The sequence below is a fragment of the Amblyomma americanum genome, chromosome 1 (assembly GCF_052857255.1).
Source record: "Amblyomma americanum isolate KBUSLIRL-KWMA chromosome 1, ASM5285725v1, whole genome shotgun sequence".
Classification (NCBI taxonomy): Eukaryota; Metazoa; Arthropoda; class Arachnida; order Ixodida; family Ixodidae; genus Amblyomma; species Amblyomma americanum.
The window spans coordinates 75340375-75359556 of record NC_135497.1 but is presented as its reverse complement, the minus strand read 5'-3'; the positions used below and the strand labels follow the sequence as shown (position 1 = coordinate 75359556).

At 40.7% G+C, this 19182-nt stretch overlaps 1 protein-coding gene and 1 long non-coding RNA gene across 2 annotated transcripts in view; one reads left to right on the top strand and one right to left on the bottom strand.

Annotated features, from left to right (window-relative positions):
- Positions 1-19182, top strand: part of sls (sallimus) — a 223794-nt gene that overhangs the window by 169265 nt on the left and 35347 nt on the right. The window contains exons 137-144 of the mRNA XM_077645939.1: positions 470-7429; positions 7501-7533; positions 10082-10098; positions 11776-11845; positions 12359-12532; positions 15106-15278; positions 15560-15692; positions 17127-17305. Coding sequence (XP_077502065.1) covers positions 470-7429; positions 7501-7533; positions 10082-10098; positions 11776-11845; positions 12359-12532; positions 15106-15278; positions 15560-15692; positions 17127-17305 — 7739 coding nt within the window. The remainder of the gene's footprint in view (positions 1-469; positions 7430-7500; positions 7534-10081; positions 10099-11775; positions 11846-12358; positions 12533-15105; positions 15279-15559; positions 15693-17126; positions 17306-19182) is intronic.
- LOC144113062 (uncharacterized) overlaps positions 1-19182 on the bottom strand; it is an 89997-nt gene that overhangs the window by 51127 nt on the left and 19688 nt on the right. Inside the window, exon 3 of the long non-coding RNA XR_013310586.1 lies at positions 9617-9682. This is a non-coding gene — a long non-coding RNA (uncharacterized LOC144113062). The remainder of the gene's footprint in view (positions 1-9616; positions 9683-19182) is intronic.

The following is a 19182-nucleotide window of genomic DNA, read 5'->3' as shown; positions in this document are numbered from 1 at the left end:
TTATTTTACAAGCCACACGGCTGCATGCTGTGTGGGTAACAACAAATAATTCCAGACACATATTTATGGTGTCTTCTAACTGCATTGCCATAAATAAACTGTGCCGATTTTGCTTTCACATAATAATAAAACAGCAAAATAATGCAAGCAAGCAGCATTCCAACTCATCTTTTCAGCAGATAATGGTAAGTGGTAAATGCAACAAGGTGTGAGTGTTATTGACTGCTTGCCCTGGCCTCTGCTGTAGCAGTTCAGGCCTGCATGCATTTGCACCATGCCTTGAAAGAAATAAGTATGGCACGATTTAGACAGCAACATAACCCTTTGATGTAAGCATGCTACAAACCACAATTCTGCCAACTTACTATATGCATCTCTTACATTTTTGTTCATATGAACTACAACAAAAATATTCACAACTTGTGCCATGAATAAATACAAATCTTGTTCTTATGTTGCATCTCTGCAGAAAAACCTCACAAAGAAGAACTACCAGCCACTCAGGATATTGTAGTCTCCACTGAAGAGAAACCAGAAGAGATGCCAAAGCAAGAGGAGATGCCACAAGAAGTCACAATGGAAGAAACCAAACCGGAAGATAAGGCTCCAGAAGAAGCAAAGCTTAAAATAAAAAAGAAACCCAAAAAGTCTAAGGTGACTGAGGAAGTACCTGAGGAAACAGTCATTCTCAAAAAACCTGAAGAAAAACCTGAGGAGCTTCCAAAAGAAGTAACAGAAGAAATCATGGTGCCCCTAGAAGAAAAGCCTGAAGAGGTACCAAAACCAGAAGACGTTCCACAAAAAATCAAAGTGGAAGTCAAGCCAGAAGAGAAGGCTCCAGAAGAAGCAGAAATCAAAATCAAAAAGAAACCCAAAAAGCCTAAGGTCAAGGAGGAAGTACCCGAGGAAACAGTCATTCTCAAGAAACCTGAAGAAAAACCTGAAGAGCTTCCAAAAGAAGTAACAGAAGAAATCACTGTGCCTCTAGAAGAAAAGCCAGAAGAGGTGCCAAAACCAGAGGAAGTGCCACAACAAGTCACAGTGGAGGAGGCCAAGCCAGAGGAGAAGGTTCCAGAGGAAGAAGAGGTCAAAATCAAAAAGAAACCCAAAAGGCCTAAGGCCACGGAGGAAGTACCCAAGGAAACAGTCACTCTCAAGAAACATGAAGAAAAACCAGAGGAGATCCCTCAAGAGGTGACAGAAGATGTCACAGTGGCCCTAGAAGAAAAGCCAGAAGTGGCACCAAAGCCAGAGGAAGCGCCACAAGAAGTCACAGTGGAAGAGGCCAAGCCAGAAGAGAAGGCTCCAGAAGAAGCAGAGATCAAAATCAAAAAGAAACCCAAAAAGCCTAAGGTCAAGGAGGAAGTACGCGAGGAAACAGTCATTCTCAAGAAACCTGAAGAAAAACCGGAGGAGCTTCCAAAAGAAGTAACAGAAGAAATCACTGTGCCACTAGAAGAAAAGCCAGAAGAGGCACCAAAACCAAAGGAAGTGCCACAAGAAGTCACAAAGGAAGAGGCCAAGCCAGAAGAGAAGGCTCCAGAAGAAGCAGAGATCAAAATCAAAAAGAAACCCAAAAAGCCTAAGGTCACTGAGGAAGTACCCGAGGAAACAGTCATTATCAAGAAACCTGAAGAAAAACCGGAGGAGCTTCCAAAAGAAGTAACAGAAGAAATCACTGTGCCACTAGAAGAAAAGCCAGAAGAGGCACCAAAACCAGAGGAAGTCCCACAAGAAATCACAGTGGAAGAAGCCAAGCCAGAAGAGAAGGCTCCAGAAGAAGCAGAGATCAAAATCAAAAAGAAACCCAAAAAGCCTAAGGTCACTGAGGAAGTACCCAAGGAAACAGTCATTATCAAGAAACCTGAAGAAAAACCGGAGGAGCTTCCAAAAGAAGTAACAGGAGAAGTCACAGTGCCCCTAGAAGAAAAGCCAGAAGAGGCACCAAAGCAAGAGGAAGTGCCACAAGAAGTCACAGTGGAAGAGGCCAAGCCAGAAGAGAAGGCTCCAGAAGAAGCAGAGATCAAAATCAAAAAGAAACCCAAAAAGCCTAAGGTCAAGGAGGAAGTACCCGAGGAAACAGTCATTCTCAAGAAACCTGAAGAAAAACCTGAAGAGCTTCCAAAAGAAGTAACAGAAGAAATCACTGTGCCACTAGAAGAAAAGCCAGAAGAAGCACCAAAGCAAGAGGAAGTGCCACAAGAAGTCACAGTGGAAGAGGCCAAACCAGAAGAGAAGGCTCCAGAAGAAGCAGAAATCAAAATCAAAAAGAAACCCAAAAAGCCTAAGGTCACTGAGGAAGTACCCAAGGAAACAGTCATTCTCAAGAAACCTGAAGAAAAACCTGAAGAGCTTCCAAAAGAAGTAACAGAAGAAATCACTGTGCCCTTAGAAGAAAAGCCAGAAGAGGTACCAAAACCAGAGGAAGTCCCACAAGAAGTCACAGTGGAAGAGGCCAAGCCAAAAGAGAAGGCTCCAGAAGAAGCAGAAATCAAAATCAAAAAGAAACCCAAAAAGCCTAAGGTCACTGAGGAAGTACCCGAGGAAACAGTCATTCTCAAGAAGCCTGAAGAAAAACCTGAAGAGCTTCCAAAAGAAGTAACAAAAGAAATCGCTGTGCCCTTAGAAGAAAAGCCAGAAGAGGTGCCAAAACCAGAGGAAGTGCCACAAGAAGTCACAGTTGAAGAGGTCAAGCCAGAAGAGAAGGCTCCAGAAGAAGCAGAGATCAAAATCAAAAAGAAACCCAAAAAGCCTAAGGTCACTGAGGAAGTACCCGAGGAAACAGTCATTATCAAGAAACCTGAAGAAAAACCGGAGGAGCTTCCAAAAGAAGTAACAGGAGAAGTCACAGTGCCCCTAGAAGAAAAGCCAGAAGAGGCACCAAAGCCAGAGGAAGTGCCACAAGAAGTCACAGTGGAAGAGGCCAAGCCAGAAGAGAAGGCTCCAGAAGAAGCAGAGATCAAAATCAAAAAGAAACCCAAAAAGCCTAAGGTCAAGGAGGAAGTACGCGAGGAAACAGTCATTCTCAAGAAACCTGAAGAAAAACCGGAGGAGCTTCCAAAAGAAGTAACAGAAGAAATCACTGTGCCACTAGAAGAAAAGCCAGAAGAGGCACCAAAACCAAAGGAAGTGCCACAAGAAGTCACAAAGGAAGAGGCCAAGCCAGAAGAGAAGGCTCCAGAAGAAGCAGAGATCAAAATCAAAAAGAAACCCAAAAAGCCTAAGGTCACTGAGGAAGTACCCGAGGAAACAGTTATTCTCAAGAAACCTGAAGAAAAACCTGAAGAGCTTCCAAAAGAAGTAGCAGAAGAAATCACTGTGCCTCTAGAAGAAAAGCCAGAAGAGGTGCCAAAACCAGAGGAAGTGCCACAAGAAGTCACAGTAAAGGAGGCCAAGCCAGAAGAGAAGGTTCCAGAAGAAGCAGAGGTCAAAATCAAAAAGAAACCCAAAAAGCCTAAGGCCAAGGAGGAAGTACCCGAGGAAACAGTCACTCTCAAGAAACATGAAGAAAAACCAGAGGAGATCCTTCAAGAGGTGACAGAAGATGTCACAGTGGTCTTAGAAGAAAAGCCACCGGCACCAATGCCTGAAGTGGCACCAGAGGAAGTAACAGTTGAAGAAAAACCCAAAACAGAAGATAAGAGGGAAATGTTTGAGGAAGAGGCCAAACTGGTCATCAAGAAGAAACCCAAGAAACCAAAACTCAAAGAGGAGGCCCCAGAGGAGACTGTAACATTAAAGAAACCTGAAGAGAAACCTGAAGACCGTCCAGAAGAAATCAGCGAGGACATCACAGTGTCACTGGAAGAAAAACCAAAAGAAGCTCCAAAGCCTGAGGAAGTCTCTGACGAAGTGACTGTAGAAGAAAAACTCAAACCAGAGGATAAGAAGGAAGTTGCTGAGGAAGAGGCCAAACTTACTATCAAAAAGAAGCCCAAGAAACCAAAAGTAAAAGAGGAGGCCCCAGAGGAGACTGCAACGCTAAAGAAACCTGAAGAGAAACCTGAAGAACGTCCAGAAGAAATCACTGAGGACATCACTGTAACCCTTGAAGAAAAACCAAAGGAAGTTCCAAAGCCCGAGGAAGTATCTGAAGAATTGACTGTAGAAGAAAAACCCAAACCAGAAATTAAGAGGGAAGTTGTTGAGGAAGAGGCGAAACTGACCATCAAGAAAAAGCCCAAGAAGCCAAAACTCAAAGAGGAGGTCCCAGAGGAGACTGTAACGTTAAAGAAACCTGAAGAGAAACCTGAAGAACGCCCAGAAGAAATCAGCGAGGACATCACTGTAACATTAGAAGAAAAACCAAAGGAAGCTCCAAAGCCTGAGGAAGTATCGGAGAAATTGACTGTAGAAGAGAAACCAAAACCAGAAGATGAGAAGGAAGTTGTTGAGGAAGAGGCCAAACTGACCATTAAGAAAAAACCCAAGAAGCCAAAACTCAAAGAGGAGGCCCCAGAGGAGACCGTAACATTAAAGAAACCTGAAGAGAAACCTGAAGAGCGTCCAGAAGAAGTCAACGAGGACATCACAGTGTCATTGGAAGAAAAACCAAAAGAAGCTCCAAAGCCTGAGGAAGTATCTGAGGAAGTGACTGTAGAAGAAAAACCCAAACCAGAAGTTATGAGGGAAGTTGTTGAGGAAGAGGCAAAACTGACCATCAAGAAAAAGCCCAAGAAGCCAAAACTCAAAGAGGAGGCACCAGAGGAGACAGTAACATTAAGGAAACCTGAAGAGAAATCTGAAGAACGTCCAGAAGAAATCAGCGAAGACATCACTGTGACTCTGGAGGAAAAACCAAAGGAAGCTCCGAAACCTGAGGAAGTACCTGAGGAATTGACTGTAGAAGAAAAACCCACACCAGAAGTTAAGAAGGAAGTTGTTGAGGAAGAGGCGAAACTGACCATCAAAAAGAAACCTAAAAAGCCGAAACTCGAAGAGGCACCAGAGGAGACAGTAACGTTAAAGAAACCTGAAGAGAAACCTGAAGAACGCCCAGAAGAAATCAGCGAGGACATCACTGTAACACTAGAAGAAAAACCAAAGGAAGCTCCAAAGCCCGATGAAGTATCTGAGGAATTGACTGTAGAAGAAAAACCCAAACCAGAAGCTAAAAGGGAAGTTGTTGAGGAAGAGGCGAAACTGACCATCAAAAAGAAACCTAAAAAGCCGAAGCTCGAAGAGGCACCAGAGGAGACAGTAACATTAAAGAAACCCGAAGAGAAACCTGAAGAACGTCCAGAAGAAATCAGTGAGGACATCACTGTAACCCTTGAAGAAAAACCAAAGGAAGTTCCAAAGCCCGAGGAAGTATCTGAAGAATTGACTGTAGAAGAAAAACCCAAACCAGAAATTAAGAGGGAAGTTGTTGAGGAAGAGGCGAAACTGACCATCAAGAAAAAGCCCAAGAAGCCAAAACTCAAAGAGGAGGTCCCAGAGGAGACTGTAACGTTAAAGAAACCTGAAGAGAAACCTGAAGAACGCCCAGAAGAAATCAGCGAGGACATCACTGTAACACTAGAAGAAAAACCAAAGGAAGCTCCAAAGCCCGAGGAAGTATCTGAGGAATTGACTGTAGAAGAAAAACCCAAACCAGAAGTTAAGAGGGAAGTTGTTGAGGAAGAGGCAAAACTGACCATCAAGAAAAAGCCCAAGAAGCCAAAACTCAAAGAGGAGGCACCAGAGGAGACAGTAACATTAAGGAAACCTGAAGAGAAACCTGAAGAACGTCCAGAAGAAATCAGCGAAGACATCACTGTGACTCTGGAGGAAAAACCAAAGGAAGCTCCGAAACCTGAGGAAGTACCTGAGGAATTGACTGTAGAAGAAAAACCCACACCAGAAGTTAAGAGGGAAGTTATTGAGGAAGAGGCGAAACTGACCATCAAAAAGAAACCTAAAAAGCCGAAGCTCGAAGAGGCACCAGAGGAGACAGTAACATTAAAGAAACCTGAAGAGAAACCTGAAGAACGCCCAGAAGAAATCAGCGAGGACATCACTGTAACACTAGAAGAAAAACCAAAGGAAGCTCCAAAGCCCGAGGAAGTATCTGAGGAATTGACTGTAGAAGAAAAACCCAAACCAGAAGTTAAGAGGGAAGTTGTTGAGGAAGAGGCAAAACTGACCATCAAGAAAAAGCCCAAGAAGCCAAAACTCAAAGAGGAGGCACCAGAGGAGACAGTAACATTAAGGAAACCTGAAGAGAAACCTGAAGAACGTCCAGAAGAAATCAGCGAGGACATCACTGTAACACTAGAAGAAAAACCAAAGGAAGCTCCAAAGCCCGAGGAAGTATCTGAGGAATTGACTGTAGAAGAAAAACCCAAACCAGAAGCTAAGAGGGAAGTTGTTGAGGAAGAGGCGAAACTGACCATCAAGAAAAAGCCCAAGAAGCCAAAACTCAAAGAGGAGGTCCCAGAGGAGACTGTAACGTTAAAGAAACCTGAAGAGAAACCTGAAGAACGCCCAGAAGAAATCAGCGAGGACATCACTGTAACACTAGAAGAAAAACCAAAGGAAGCTCCAAAGCCCGAGGAAGTATCTGAGGAATTGACTGTAGAAGAAAAACCCAAACCAGAAGCTAAGAGGGAAGTTGTTGAGGAAGAGGCGAAACTGACCATCAAAAAGAAACCTAAAAAGCCGAAGCTCGAAGAGGCACCAGAGGAGACAGTAACATTAAAGAAACCCGAAGAGAAACCTGAAGAACGTCCAGAAGAAATCAGTGAGGACATCACTGTAACCCTTGAAGAAAAACCAAAGGAAGTTCCAAAGCCCGAGGAAGTATCTGAAGAATTGACTGTAGAAGAAAAACCCAAACCAGAAATTAAGAGGGAAGTTGTTGAGGAAGAGGCGAAACTGACCATCAAGAAAAAGCCCAAGAAGCCAAAACTCAAAGAGGAGGTCCCAGAGGAGACAGTAACGTTAAAGAAACCTGAAGAGAAACCTGAAGAACGCCCAGAAGAAATCAGCGAAGCCATCACTGTGACTCTAGAAGAAAAACCAAGGGAAGCTCCAAAGCCTGAGGAAGTATCAGAGGAATTGACTGTACAAGAGAAACCAAAACCAATACAAAAAGAAGTGGTTGAAGAGGAAGCAAAACTTACCATTAGGAAGCCTAAAAAGCGTGAAGACTTCGAAGAGGTAACTGAAGAAACCCCAACAGTTACATTAAAGAAAAGGGCTTCCAAAGCTGATGCCCTTGATGATGTTAGTCAGAAGTTCACACTCCCGCTTCGGAAAGACTCTGCTGCGCCAAGGCAATATGACGAAGTTGAGGAAATGTTTGAGCTGAAAGTGCCCCGCAAAATAAGTACTGATGATACCGGTATTGTTTTAAAACCAAAGGATGAAGAACAAACAGAACAAGAAGATACCCTTCTGCTTGACCTCACTTCCAAAGAAAAAGAACAGGTTGTTTCTGAAGCTTCTGGTAAGGCTCTTTTTTTAATTTTAAGGAGTGCGTAGATTTTCACATTTATATAATTCTATATATTTTTCCAGATGAATTCAAGATTGTCCTCCAACAACCTCAGGGTAAGCATACATAAGAATAGCTTATTTGTGCATGAAATTTGGAGCCTTGACACAAACTGTTCGCACAGAAAATCCACACACAAGGTTTTCAATGGGTTTGTAAAGAACATAATTGCATCTCTGGCACCAAACATGAAATAACTATTCCATTGCATACAAGTTTAATACAAAGTGTCTAGGGTAACATGCACCAAGAGATTAAAAAAAACTGGCACAAGTTTCTAGACTAAAATTTATGGACGACTGCAAGCAGTTGCCTGCAGCAAACAACTGTGCTGTTATTTCACATTGATCAAATTATTAGTCATGAATAATAAACATTTTCACCATTGAAGATATGCTAAAAGGCTCAATTATAATGTTCTTTGGCATCCAAAAAAAAACATAAATTACATAATTTCTGAAACGATGGCATTACCCTGAATGCTTTTACACACTCCAACAAAAGCTCCAAACCCCCACAGCATAGACAAACAAACATGGTCCCTTGCACATGTTCATAGCACCTGCAGCTCTGAAAACGTAGGTGTGCCATGTCAAGGCTAGTAGCAAGCTTTGAGGCATGGATGTTGAAAGCATGAACTCCTGCCATGAACATTTCAGGTTTTGCATGCTTTATTCGTAGCACAGAAAAATTACTTATGCAACAGAGCTACTGCTTTGAAGACAACAGTAATATGAGCTGTACCTGGTGTAAATTATGTCATTAGAGTAGTTGTAACCAGCGCCTCCAACCCCTCCTTCTGACCCACAAAAATAAGATCCAAGTAAATTTGGGCCGCAATGAAGTGAGCCAGAGGGTGGGCACTCCCTAGCATGCTCCATCTTTGGTGATGTGCTCAGGTGGCCCTTGAAGTGGCCACACACATAACAACGAGGAAAGCCAGTACACGTACGTCTGTCAGTTTTTGCCCTGGGGAAGAGCAAGAAGCCTTGGGTATCCTTATTTTTTCTTTCATGCTTTACAACCTTCTGTTTGAAGCTCTTTATGCATCCCTTGGTTGAAAAATTGATTAAATAACTTTAACAGATTAGTTCCATTAGCTGCAACTGAAAATACTCTTGTTTGCTTTGTGGCCACTATCAATACTGCTGGAGTTTCAACTCCACAAGGTGCAGCAGTTTGTGCTGAATATCTGGCTCACATTGCCTGCGACCCCCTGCATAATGTAGACCATAATATCAAGTTTAATATGTTTACTTTTACATTACACTCATTTTCAACGTTCAACACTATTATTTCTTGTTTTTTGCCTGTGCTCAAAACTGTCTGCGAATATGAAACACCCGCACCATCCTCACGCTTCCCAAATGCAATGATATAATTTTTCCTCTGTGTGTTATAGCTCCTTGGTCGAAGTCTCTCTCCGAACTTATAATTAGACTAGTTTATCATGGCCATCCCCACTACATACTTATAGAACAAAATGAATGCTGGGTAACATCGTGCCTTCAGGCACCACCATGTCAGTGAAGTTACATTCAAGAAATGAAGTCTTAAAAATATATTAGCCAGATAGAAACATTAATATAGCTCCTTCAGATGAAGAAACATACTGTAAAATGCCAAGAGGTAGCCCACAAAAAAAAAAGTGAAGTGAAAACAAGGGATCAGTGAACTTTTAGCAAGCAACTAAAAATAAGCTAACGAAAAATCAGAGCAGACACTGAGGTACATTGTTCCCTGTCAATTAAACTTTTAAATAAAGTCAGCCTTGGTGTCACATATGGCCTCCAATGCTTGTCATGCACATTGTCAGGAGCAATAGAGATTGTGCTGGCAGGAACCCTAATGCAAGTCAGTCATGAAGCTTGCTGATGTCAGTTTCATTTAGGTCAATGGCACCTCAGCAACTTGTGACCATTTGCAGTGCTGCAAGCTGCTCACTTATTGCTTCTATACCGATGACACAAAGTTGAATGTGTTTTGCCATAAAGCCCTTCCAGATTCTTCTTGTGAGCTACTGCTACTCCATCTCAATTAAAGCTAGCCTACATCTTTCAAATATTGATCCAAAATAGCTCCATTCAGCTGATGTAAGCAGGTGCAAGTTGGCCGTAGAGTAAGCCAACACATACATACCCATGGTCTGTGTTCATGACCCAAAAGCATTGTGGGCATCCTCAGCTTTATGGGCGGGAACCTGGGCTGGTAGAATCAGACATATTGGGCATGGCCTTAATAAAAACCCCAAATCAAATCCACTGTGCCCATTCTGAGAGCACATCAGATATCTGGAAGCACAGCCATATATCAGTTGAATTGCATGAATTCCTTAGGGTAGGTTATCATTTCACTTTTTTGGGAAAACAGGAAAAACTATGCCAAAAATAATGTGAACTACCTTTGCGGGTTGGGTCTTTCTTTAGAACATTACAGTATGCTCAGTGTGATTTACAAGCAATTTCTGATGCATTAGAGTTCAGATAAGCTTGTTATGTTTTGTTAATCGATGTAGTCATTGTAAGAGCACTTTTCCACAACTTCTCACTGCAGAGCATGTTCATTACTTCAGCATCTAAGCATGTTTTCTTTTGTCTCCTGCAGGTGAAGAAGAGGAGATTGTAAGTTTGCATAACATTCCTGTTTCGAAATTAATGGCGCTGCTGTTAGATTGTAACTTGCACTTCTGTACTTCAATAGCATCATTTTCAAAAATTAGCATAAATTGAGTTGTTTTTTTTTTTCCTTATTAGATGTAAAAGCACCCTGAGAGGAATACCTTTGACTGAGAGCATCCTGAACTAAAAAAGAGAGTGCAAAACTGGAAAAAGAAAAATTGTGAAATTTTTACATCATTTCCATAGAATCATTAGTGTTTTTTTTCTGTAATGCAGAGGAAGAAATATAGCCCAGGTCTACCTAGATAATTTAAAGTAAATTGTACTCAGTGTACCTAAATGCTGTAGGCTAGTTTCACCAAGTTTTATTTCTTTTTGCATAGACAGTAAGAGAATGGAATGTTGCGCTGCCATGTATGCTGAATTTTATATTTTATGTACGTGTTTTCTGTCACAATGATGTACCCCCTGCATAATGCCTTAAAAGATGATTCAGGTAACAAATAAAAGACCAAGTTTCGTTAAATAGTCAATTCATCATTTTCAAATGTCAAGCAGACATAAAACATACAGAAGCTGCAGACTTAAAATATTTAGTTAGCTAGTTATTAGTTGATTAGTTAGCTAGCTAGTCAGTTATGCATCTACTATAAGTAACACATAAGTTAAAGTTTTATTATAATGATGGTTATAATAACAAAAAACACCTCATAAAAGTACTAAGAGAACATAAATACCGTACTAAGAAGCCGGAGGCGCATTAAATGGTCACAAAGTATTTCACAATCTGTGACAGAAGTAAAAGCTTCAGAAAGATCATTTCAAAGTGAAATGATGATAAAACAAAGAAATTTAAAGCATGCATCCTACCAAATATATTTATTATGAAGCCTCTTGTACAGAGGAATTAATGAAGTAAGATTAGTTGAAATGAATTATTCCAACTATAAGCATCCTTTATCAGCATGGCCCAATTATTTTAAGATACTATGACGTACACAGTAAATGTATCTATGTGTGCTGTTGCCTAAGATTAAGTATAAATGAAATATATCTAGTGCTAGAGTGCCAGTATACAGTTTGGTGAGCAGATACTTGACCATATGGGCAATTACTTCATTCATCTTGCTTCATTCAAAATGCATTTTGGAAGTTTATTTTGTCGTGCACAGTGCCTTGAGGTCACAAGCTTCCAGTACAAAAGGAGCCTATACTGCTAGCTTTGCCACTCAAGTATTCTTATGCACTGAACAGCTTGTTTTATGTAGCAGCTCTCAGTGCTCTCAAGCTGCTAGAGAATTGAGCACCATGTATTCATTTCTTTTCATATGAGGCAGTTTAAAATACAGCCATTTCAGTCACCAGCCTCGCTAAAGCTACATGCAACTGGGTCCACCTTACTCTAAGACTGATCAGTACCTTGAGCCTGAGGCCAGCATTAAGGTTGATCTTGAAGTGTGATAGTACCCATTGTGTATCCAGGGGGAAGGAACAAAGGACTGTCTATGGCTAATCAATAGCCTGATCCTGATGTCATCATTAAGGTGATGGTATTCACTGTATATCCAGGAAGAAGGAACAAAGAGCTAGTTGCAGTTTATCATACATGCACAGCATAGGGATGGGATATAGAAACACTGTGTACATGGTATAAGTTTAAATCTGGCCTTTTTTCTGCAGGAAATAGTTGAGTACGTGGCAATTACAACTTACATCACAGAGGAAGAAGATGGTTTGGACCTTGAAGAAGGTAATACCTTAAAACTTATATTAAGGTTACTTTTGTTTGCTTTTTTGTCATGCCTGTTTTGCAATAGCTTCGACATTCACCGACTGCCAGGTACTGCCCTACAAGCCTTTATGGCTGGAGCAAACCTGTTTTAAAATTGTAAACATGTTTTCTGGAAAATAGAGGCATTATTATTATTATTATTATTATTATTATTATTATTATTATTATTATTATTATTATTATTATTATTATTATTATTATTATTATTATTATTATTATTATTATTATTATTATTATTATTCATGTCTACCTTCTTTCTAGGCAGTACTAGTAGCTCCAGATGCAATATTATTATACTAAGTATGAGCCATTAATACAAGAAAATGCCTTGCACATATCAGCTGGCAATGAAACGGCTGTCTATGCTCAATAAAATGTTTACAAGTATTTCAGAACACTGTATTATGCTGTGAAGCACTGAATATCAAAACAAGTAACATAGTGTGCAATCTAATTTTGCTTTCTCTTCAGGCGAGCATGTTATTTTGGTGGAGCGCAAAAGTGAGGAGATATGGCTTGTCCGAAAAACCATCACAAAAGAAAAAGGATTAGTTCCAAAGTCTATCTTGCAAGATGTTGCATCATATAATCGTCTTTTGGACCAAGTACTAGAAGAAAAGATCAGCAAAATACCAGCATTTGGGAGTAAGTACTGACTTGCTATTCTTAGTTGTTTTTTTAATGAAATATTTACAAGCTTCATAAACTGTACTATAAACATTATTTTCAGCTTTTTTAGGGCTACCTAAAATTTTCCCAAAACACGAGGAGGGAAGGCATATGCTGACATATAGGACTGATAGCAGACAAATTTATTGCTGCTTTAAATGAACTCAAACAGAGAACTTATGTTGATCCTCAATTTCTTTATGATACTCACATAGCAGTGTGTGACAATGGATAATTCAAACATTTTTTCTTTTATCTGGGCCTTTTTCTGTTCCTTTAACATTTTCATAGTGCCCACATTGTTCAGCAATATTAAATGCCTCGAAACGTCGAGGTGTCAGGACACAAGCTCTGCTATGTCATTTTCAGTCATTTCTTTAGCCAAAGCACTTCAAGGCACTGGATTTCAGGTCGAGTCCTATTAAGCTGAAATATCAGCGCTTCTACCCACATTATTCTTTTTGCTGAGCACAGTAACAGAGGAGCATATATTATTAACATAACATACTTGTACAATCAAGCCAGATATATCACGCCTGGATATATCGAATTATTTTTATATCGAACAGCTAGACAGAACATCCCCTTGAAAATACCATGCAAAGGTATAGCACTACTGTTCGCATTTATAAAACTCACGTTGAGCAGAACAATCGATATATCGAACGGCATGCCAAACCCCTTAAGTGGTGCTTCTCCAAACAGCACTCTTCTATCATTTTTCATGCACGGAAACAACTCGGCTGCGCAGCCTTGGACACCTGCCGGAAGCAATAACGCTGTTAAAACATGCGACATGGTGAACGTGGGGTGTGCTCAAGGTTGTCTCTAGTCTCTATAGCCTCTTGTATTCATTTTCCATGCCACATCACTGCCTTGCAGTAAAGCCAAGCTAACTAAAGCCTAGCAGACCATTGAAGTGCTTTGCTCGCTTTGCTGCCCAAGGTATTGCAGAAACCTGCCTTCATTTTAATGAGATAATTTTGTTTATAGTGTACTCGATAACAAGGTATATTGAAGCCAAGGAAAGCATAGGGAAATGTTTTTATTTTTATCTGTGATGTCAATCTTATGATAGGCAGTGGATAGTTCGAAAGCAGCTTCCAATGTGGCTTCGATGCGAAGCTGGTTTGGCCTAGCAGTGCCACGTGCGTAATCACGCTGTTGCAAGAAGCGTGTCACAAGCATGGGTGCAATGTAAGCTTGATTCTAGGTTACAGATAAGCTTATCTATTGCAATTTTTTATATATCAAATTATCGATATATCAAACAATTTTGCAATCCCCTTGGAATTCGGTACATCCGGGTTCAACTGTAAAACAAGAGTGCTATAGTAAAGAATGACAACAGTTCTTGTGACAACAATTCAGGACATGCTCCAGATACACATTTCAGCAGTCATAAGAGCAATTAAATTAAGCTTGCCAGCATTATGAAATTATTTATATAAACAAATCACATGAGATTAACGTTGAGTCTCATTTCAAGAACTAAGTACTAAAGATAGTTTGCATCCTGCCACCATGTGCACGAGATCGGAAACTTCTATTTTTTGTTAGAAGCAAAGGTCGTCACAACACTTTAGAAGTAGACTAGCACAGAAAATATTTCTAAAAACATAATTTTCCAAGTAATATATTCATTCTTATGCTGACATCTTACAATATATGAAAAAATTGCGTTCATAAACTCTCTCTCAAAAATACCTTTCTCCAAAATAGTTGGGTATGTATATTAGTTTTAACCTTTCCAGAGCAACTCATCATAAGAATATTTTAATTAGTGAAACTGTCAACTTCTAGGAATACACAAAAAAGATGAAATAGAAAGTTTCAGGCTACAAAATTACATTTCTATTAATACTGCCTTTGAAGCAGTGCCAGAGTTGTTAAGGCATCTTTTTCAAGTGCTAAACGAAAAAACCTTATCACCTAAATTATGTGGCACAGTCTTGGTCCATTTTTGTGGTTCCACTGCACATGTAATACTTTCTCAAAAGGTGTTAGGGAGATGAAAAAGGTGCAAAATTAGCACATTCTCAAGCCTAGGCATCTGTATTGGCAGCCATGCTTTCTCAGCACAAACAATATTGCTCTTATAGGGCCAGGTTCACTCTGCTGCAGTCTCACACTATATTCATTTGCACAAGAACGCAATTAACGAATAACGATACCTTCATTTGATACAGTCCAACAAAGGTCCCATTTTGCACTTTATAAAAGTAAATTTAGTTTCTCCTGTACTCCTGTAAATTATTATTCATTAACTTAGCACAATTTATTGAATAATTGTAAAAATTCCACTGCTACCACAAGGTGGCCACTCAGCATTGTGTTTCAGCCTTGCAGGATGCATCCATTAAGCTCGAATTCCTAGTTCTCTAGCCACATTATACAGAACTCCATGCATATCACAGCGCTTAAGCTACAAATACAGGCATATTATTTAAGAAAAATAAGAATATTTTAATAACCATTTCGCAAGTCAATAAACAAGCCAGCAGAGACAACAATAGGGCCTGATATTTATTTCATTTTTTTCTCTGAAGAACTGCGTCCAGGAGAAAAAATGACTGCACCCAAATTTCTCAAGAAGCCTGAGCCAACAGAGGTTGAAAAAGGACAGCCAGCAACATTTAAATGCACAGTACAAGGCAATCCACGACCATATGTTACATGGTTCAAGCAGACGCGGATTATAAAATCAACAACTGAATTTGAGGTGAGTACATGCATGCTATCTCTTCATCATAAAAGTCCTAAGGGATCAGCTAATAGTTGTGCAACAGCCTGAAAAATAATAATGTTTTACCTGCAAATTCTTTAAAATAGACACTTCAATACAAGGTCAGTGCTAGCAAAATAATTCACTCTCAGATTTGGCTGCAAGGGCTGTTTTTATTGATAAACACTGGAACACTTCATTTTGCTTTGCAGCTGTTACTGACAGCTTATTATTTAAAGTCATAATTTGAGTAGTACTAAGTGTTGTGTCTGTTGCAGATTTATTACGACGAGGATAATGTGAGCACTCTTGTCATCAATGAAGTCTTTCCTGAGGATGCAGGAACCTACACAGTGGTGGCGAAGAACCCAGCAGGTTTTGCATCATGCTCAGCAGACTTAACTGTACAAGGTCAGTGAACCGAAACAAGTTTTTAAAATTTGAACGGCATAAGAAAGTTTGCTCCATGTAATTAAAAATACCTTTACCTCACACAGTAAATCAAGTTTACACTAACCAATATACGTAAAATGTAAATCTGTTGTACTGTAAACCATGACCGTGTACCATGCAGTGCCACAGTGCATTGGGCCAGACTAATGCAGCTGCATCTAACCACAACACACTGCTCATGTAACGTGGCATAGTGACAGCCCATGTTATGAAATTATGCAAAAAAGATTACGTCTCACAGTACACTTCTTCAGTTGGCCCATTAACTGCCTGGAAAGGCAGATGCACTTTTCTGCATGACAGCAGAGACTTGCAAGCATGGTGCAGATGTGCAGGGACAAGAAGAAACATAAAAAATAATAAGAATAAAGCAGAACTTCTTACGCTCGTGTAGCAAATTTGAATTGAGCTGTACTGTGCACTTCCCTCACACTCAAGACAATGGTTGTATGCCTAAGACAAAACCATGGTGACTTAAACCATTCTTAGCCAATGAAGGCAAACATGTGGCTAAAGCAACTCCTGGGTTCATTCGTCTTAGTGGCAGCGCTACTGTGCATAAAACAAATATGAGCTTGCATTGAAGTCATGCTGCACGGCTGTTTCAGGGAGTGAAAACGACCATTTGACATGTGCCACAGTCTTAAACGTGGTTACTGATGAATGAACTTGTGACTTAGGTGGAGAAATTGCTGACAGGCCACTGTAAAGCTAATCCCGCCTGTACATTTATGCCACCGCCACCACCACGAAATGATTGATCAATACACCTACTGATTTCAATGTGCCAAAGCAACACTTTAGCTATAGGGCATGGTTAATTAATTACTTGAATTATTACTGATTACTGATTTATTAGCTAGTTTATTGAGTAAATGACTGATTTTTATGTGCCAAATCAACACTGTGGATTATATGGCACACATTGTGAAGAGCTGCAGATAAATTTTGACCACATGGGGTTCTTTTACCTGTGCAAAAATCTCAGAACACAGCCATTTTCACATTCTGGCACCATCAAAATTCAGCCGCCAGAGTGGTAATCGAACCCACAACCTTGTGCTCTGCCATAGCCACTGAACCACCAGAGTGGGTATCTGTGAAACTGATTATTGTACATTGCGCACAATGCATATTACGTTTACTACGCAGAAGATCTGACACTGACACTGAAAACAGAAATTCCTCTATCTGTATGAACCACAGTTATACCATTAAATGGAATACATGCACATGGTAGCTCAGCTTCTTATACAAACTGAAGGGCTCTACAGAAATGAGCCTATATTTGCCTACTCTGCTAGTACCAAGGCAAAAGGGTGCATAGAAATCAGCAAAAGACTCGCTAGTGATTTTGTCTAAAACAGTGTGCTGCTTTTCTACCTTTTCCAGAATTCATCAGTGAGCAGACTATTTCCAGGCGCACAGTGTCTAGATCATCATCATTGCTGGACATATTGGTGGAAGGAATTCCTCCAGTTTTTTCAGCACCTTTGCGACCCCACTTGAGGGTTGATGAAGGAAGTACATTGACCCTCGTCATAAAGGTGACTGGAACTCCCGAGCCAGATGTAAGTTTTTGCAGAATGTTCACTAGCTTCAAATAACAATTTCAGCTGTTAGACACATTAAGGTAGCAAATGTGCACAGTTTTAGTTATGCTCTTAACTGTTTATCTTGTTCTTTATGTTGTACTATCTTCTGTCATACATTGCAACACAGAAACATAAGCCAGTAAGTGGCATGGTGCTGTGGGTTTTTAGTCAGGGCAGCAGGGAAAGAGTTTGTGTTAATCACCAAGCACAAGCACGGCCGGTCTTGAGGGGAGCGCGCGCTTTTCTTCTTACGGCCTTCACAATGAGGTCTGTTTCCGCCTCCCGCCGCACCTCGGTGGGGTCGCCACTGCCACACTGCTCCGCCGCTGCGACCGCTGTTCACTCCGAAGGAGAACGCGCGCTCGCTCCCAATTCGGCCCGCGTCAGTGGTAACTGTCAAGCCTTTATATTTTGCCCTTTACGCTTTACGCAAAGACCGCGTAGTCAGCCCCTTTCCCATGGGCGAAATCTGAAACAACGTATTAACGTTTGCGCGCTCACTCCTTGAGCCGGACTGTGTATGGTCGAACGTATACTTCGAGCACAAACGTCAACAGGTTCCACCCTTATATTTGGCTAAAAAGCAAGTCTTTCAGCTTCTATAGTTCGTCTTCCGGCAGGTTATTTAGGAGTGTGTAGAATGATATGCGGCATGTAATACTTGGATGGCGAGTTTCAAAGAGTAAAGGATTCTGCAGAGCAAATATAGCTACTGAAATTTCAAGCGCAGCTGCTTTAAGTTCGCACAACAGCGGCATTAGCAAGAATTCATGGTGCTACCCAGGAAAACGCGTCATGTCATTTGCGAAAGGAACGGTTATAGATGGAACCCAACCCTGGCTGCTGGAGCAGAGCACGCTGCACGCACGCGACGTCCAAGATTTCCTCTTGGAAAGGCATTTTGAAGTTTGGCGGCGTCTCACGACCGCCCATCCCACCACATGACAATGCGAAAATTAAGTCACTTGTTTACAGTAACTGCAAGCATAAACTAACTGCCAGCAAAGCAAAATTAGGAATTGCGCTCTGTCTTAATAATATCGGCCTTTACGAGCGAGCAAACTTATCTGGGAAGCGATGACTACCAGCTTTTCATTATTCTCCTGCATATCTGTAGCCTCGTCCTTGCTTTCGATAAACCTCCCGTGAGCATGAACTTTCCTCACGTCATTCAGGAAACAAAGTAGCACCACAAAAAGAAGCTTTCCGCAACTTAACGGAGCTCCACTAAACCTCACAGCAATGCGCGTTATACCAGCTGGCTTAGCTTATAATGTAAGGAACAGAAAATGAACATTTGCAGTACTTACATGTTAGTAAAATCCCCTGAATTTAAGAAAATAGAGGGCATTCGGTATTCAAGTCATAATATGATATCTTTACAATGACATTTAAACCAAATATTCTAGGAAGTTTCAGGACACGCCGCAGGTTGAATATACGTGGAGAACAAAAAATGGCGCTCTTTATGGTAGCTGAAGTCACTTATTGGACATACATACTTTCTGAAATTGCAATACTCAGTACCTGTCAATATCTGTGGCAGCATACGCAGCTTGTACTGAGTTCTGTATGTTCTATTAATGTTAGTCAGGCCAGAATGACGACAAGGAAGCGTGCGTCCAACTAGAAAATTGTTTATTGGGGCTAACTCGTGTCCTCAAACATAAAGCATGCAGTTCAGCGGCGCAGCGATTAAACAAGTGCTCGGTCAACGAAGGTCAGAATGACGGTCGCTCTCGGCCTTGCACAATTTAAAGGTGACCAGGAACTTGAAACATTAGACACCTAATGCACTTACGACCATTTTGAATATGAAGAGAGACTTGCACACGGCTACAGACATTCTAGAG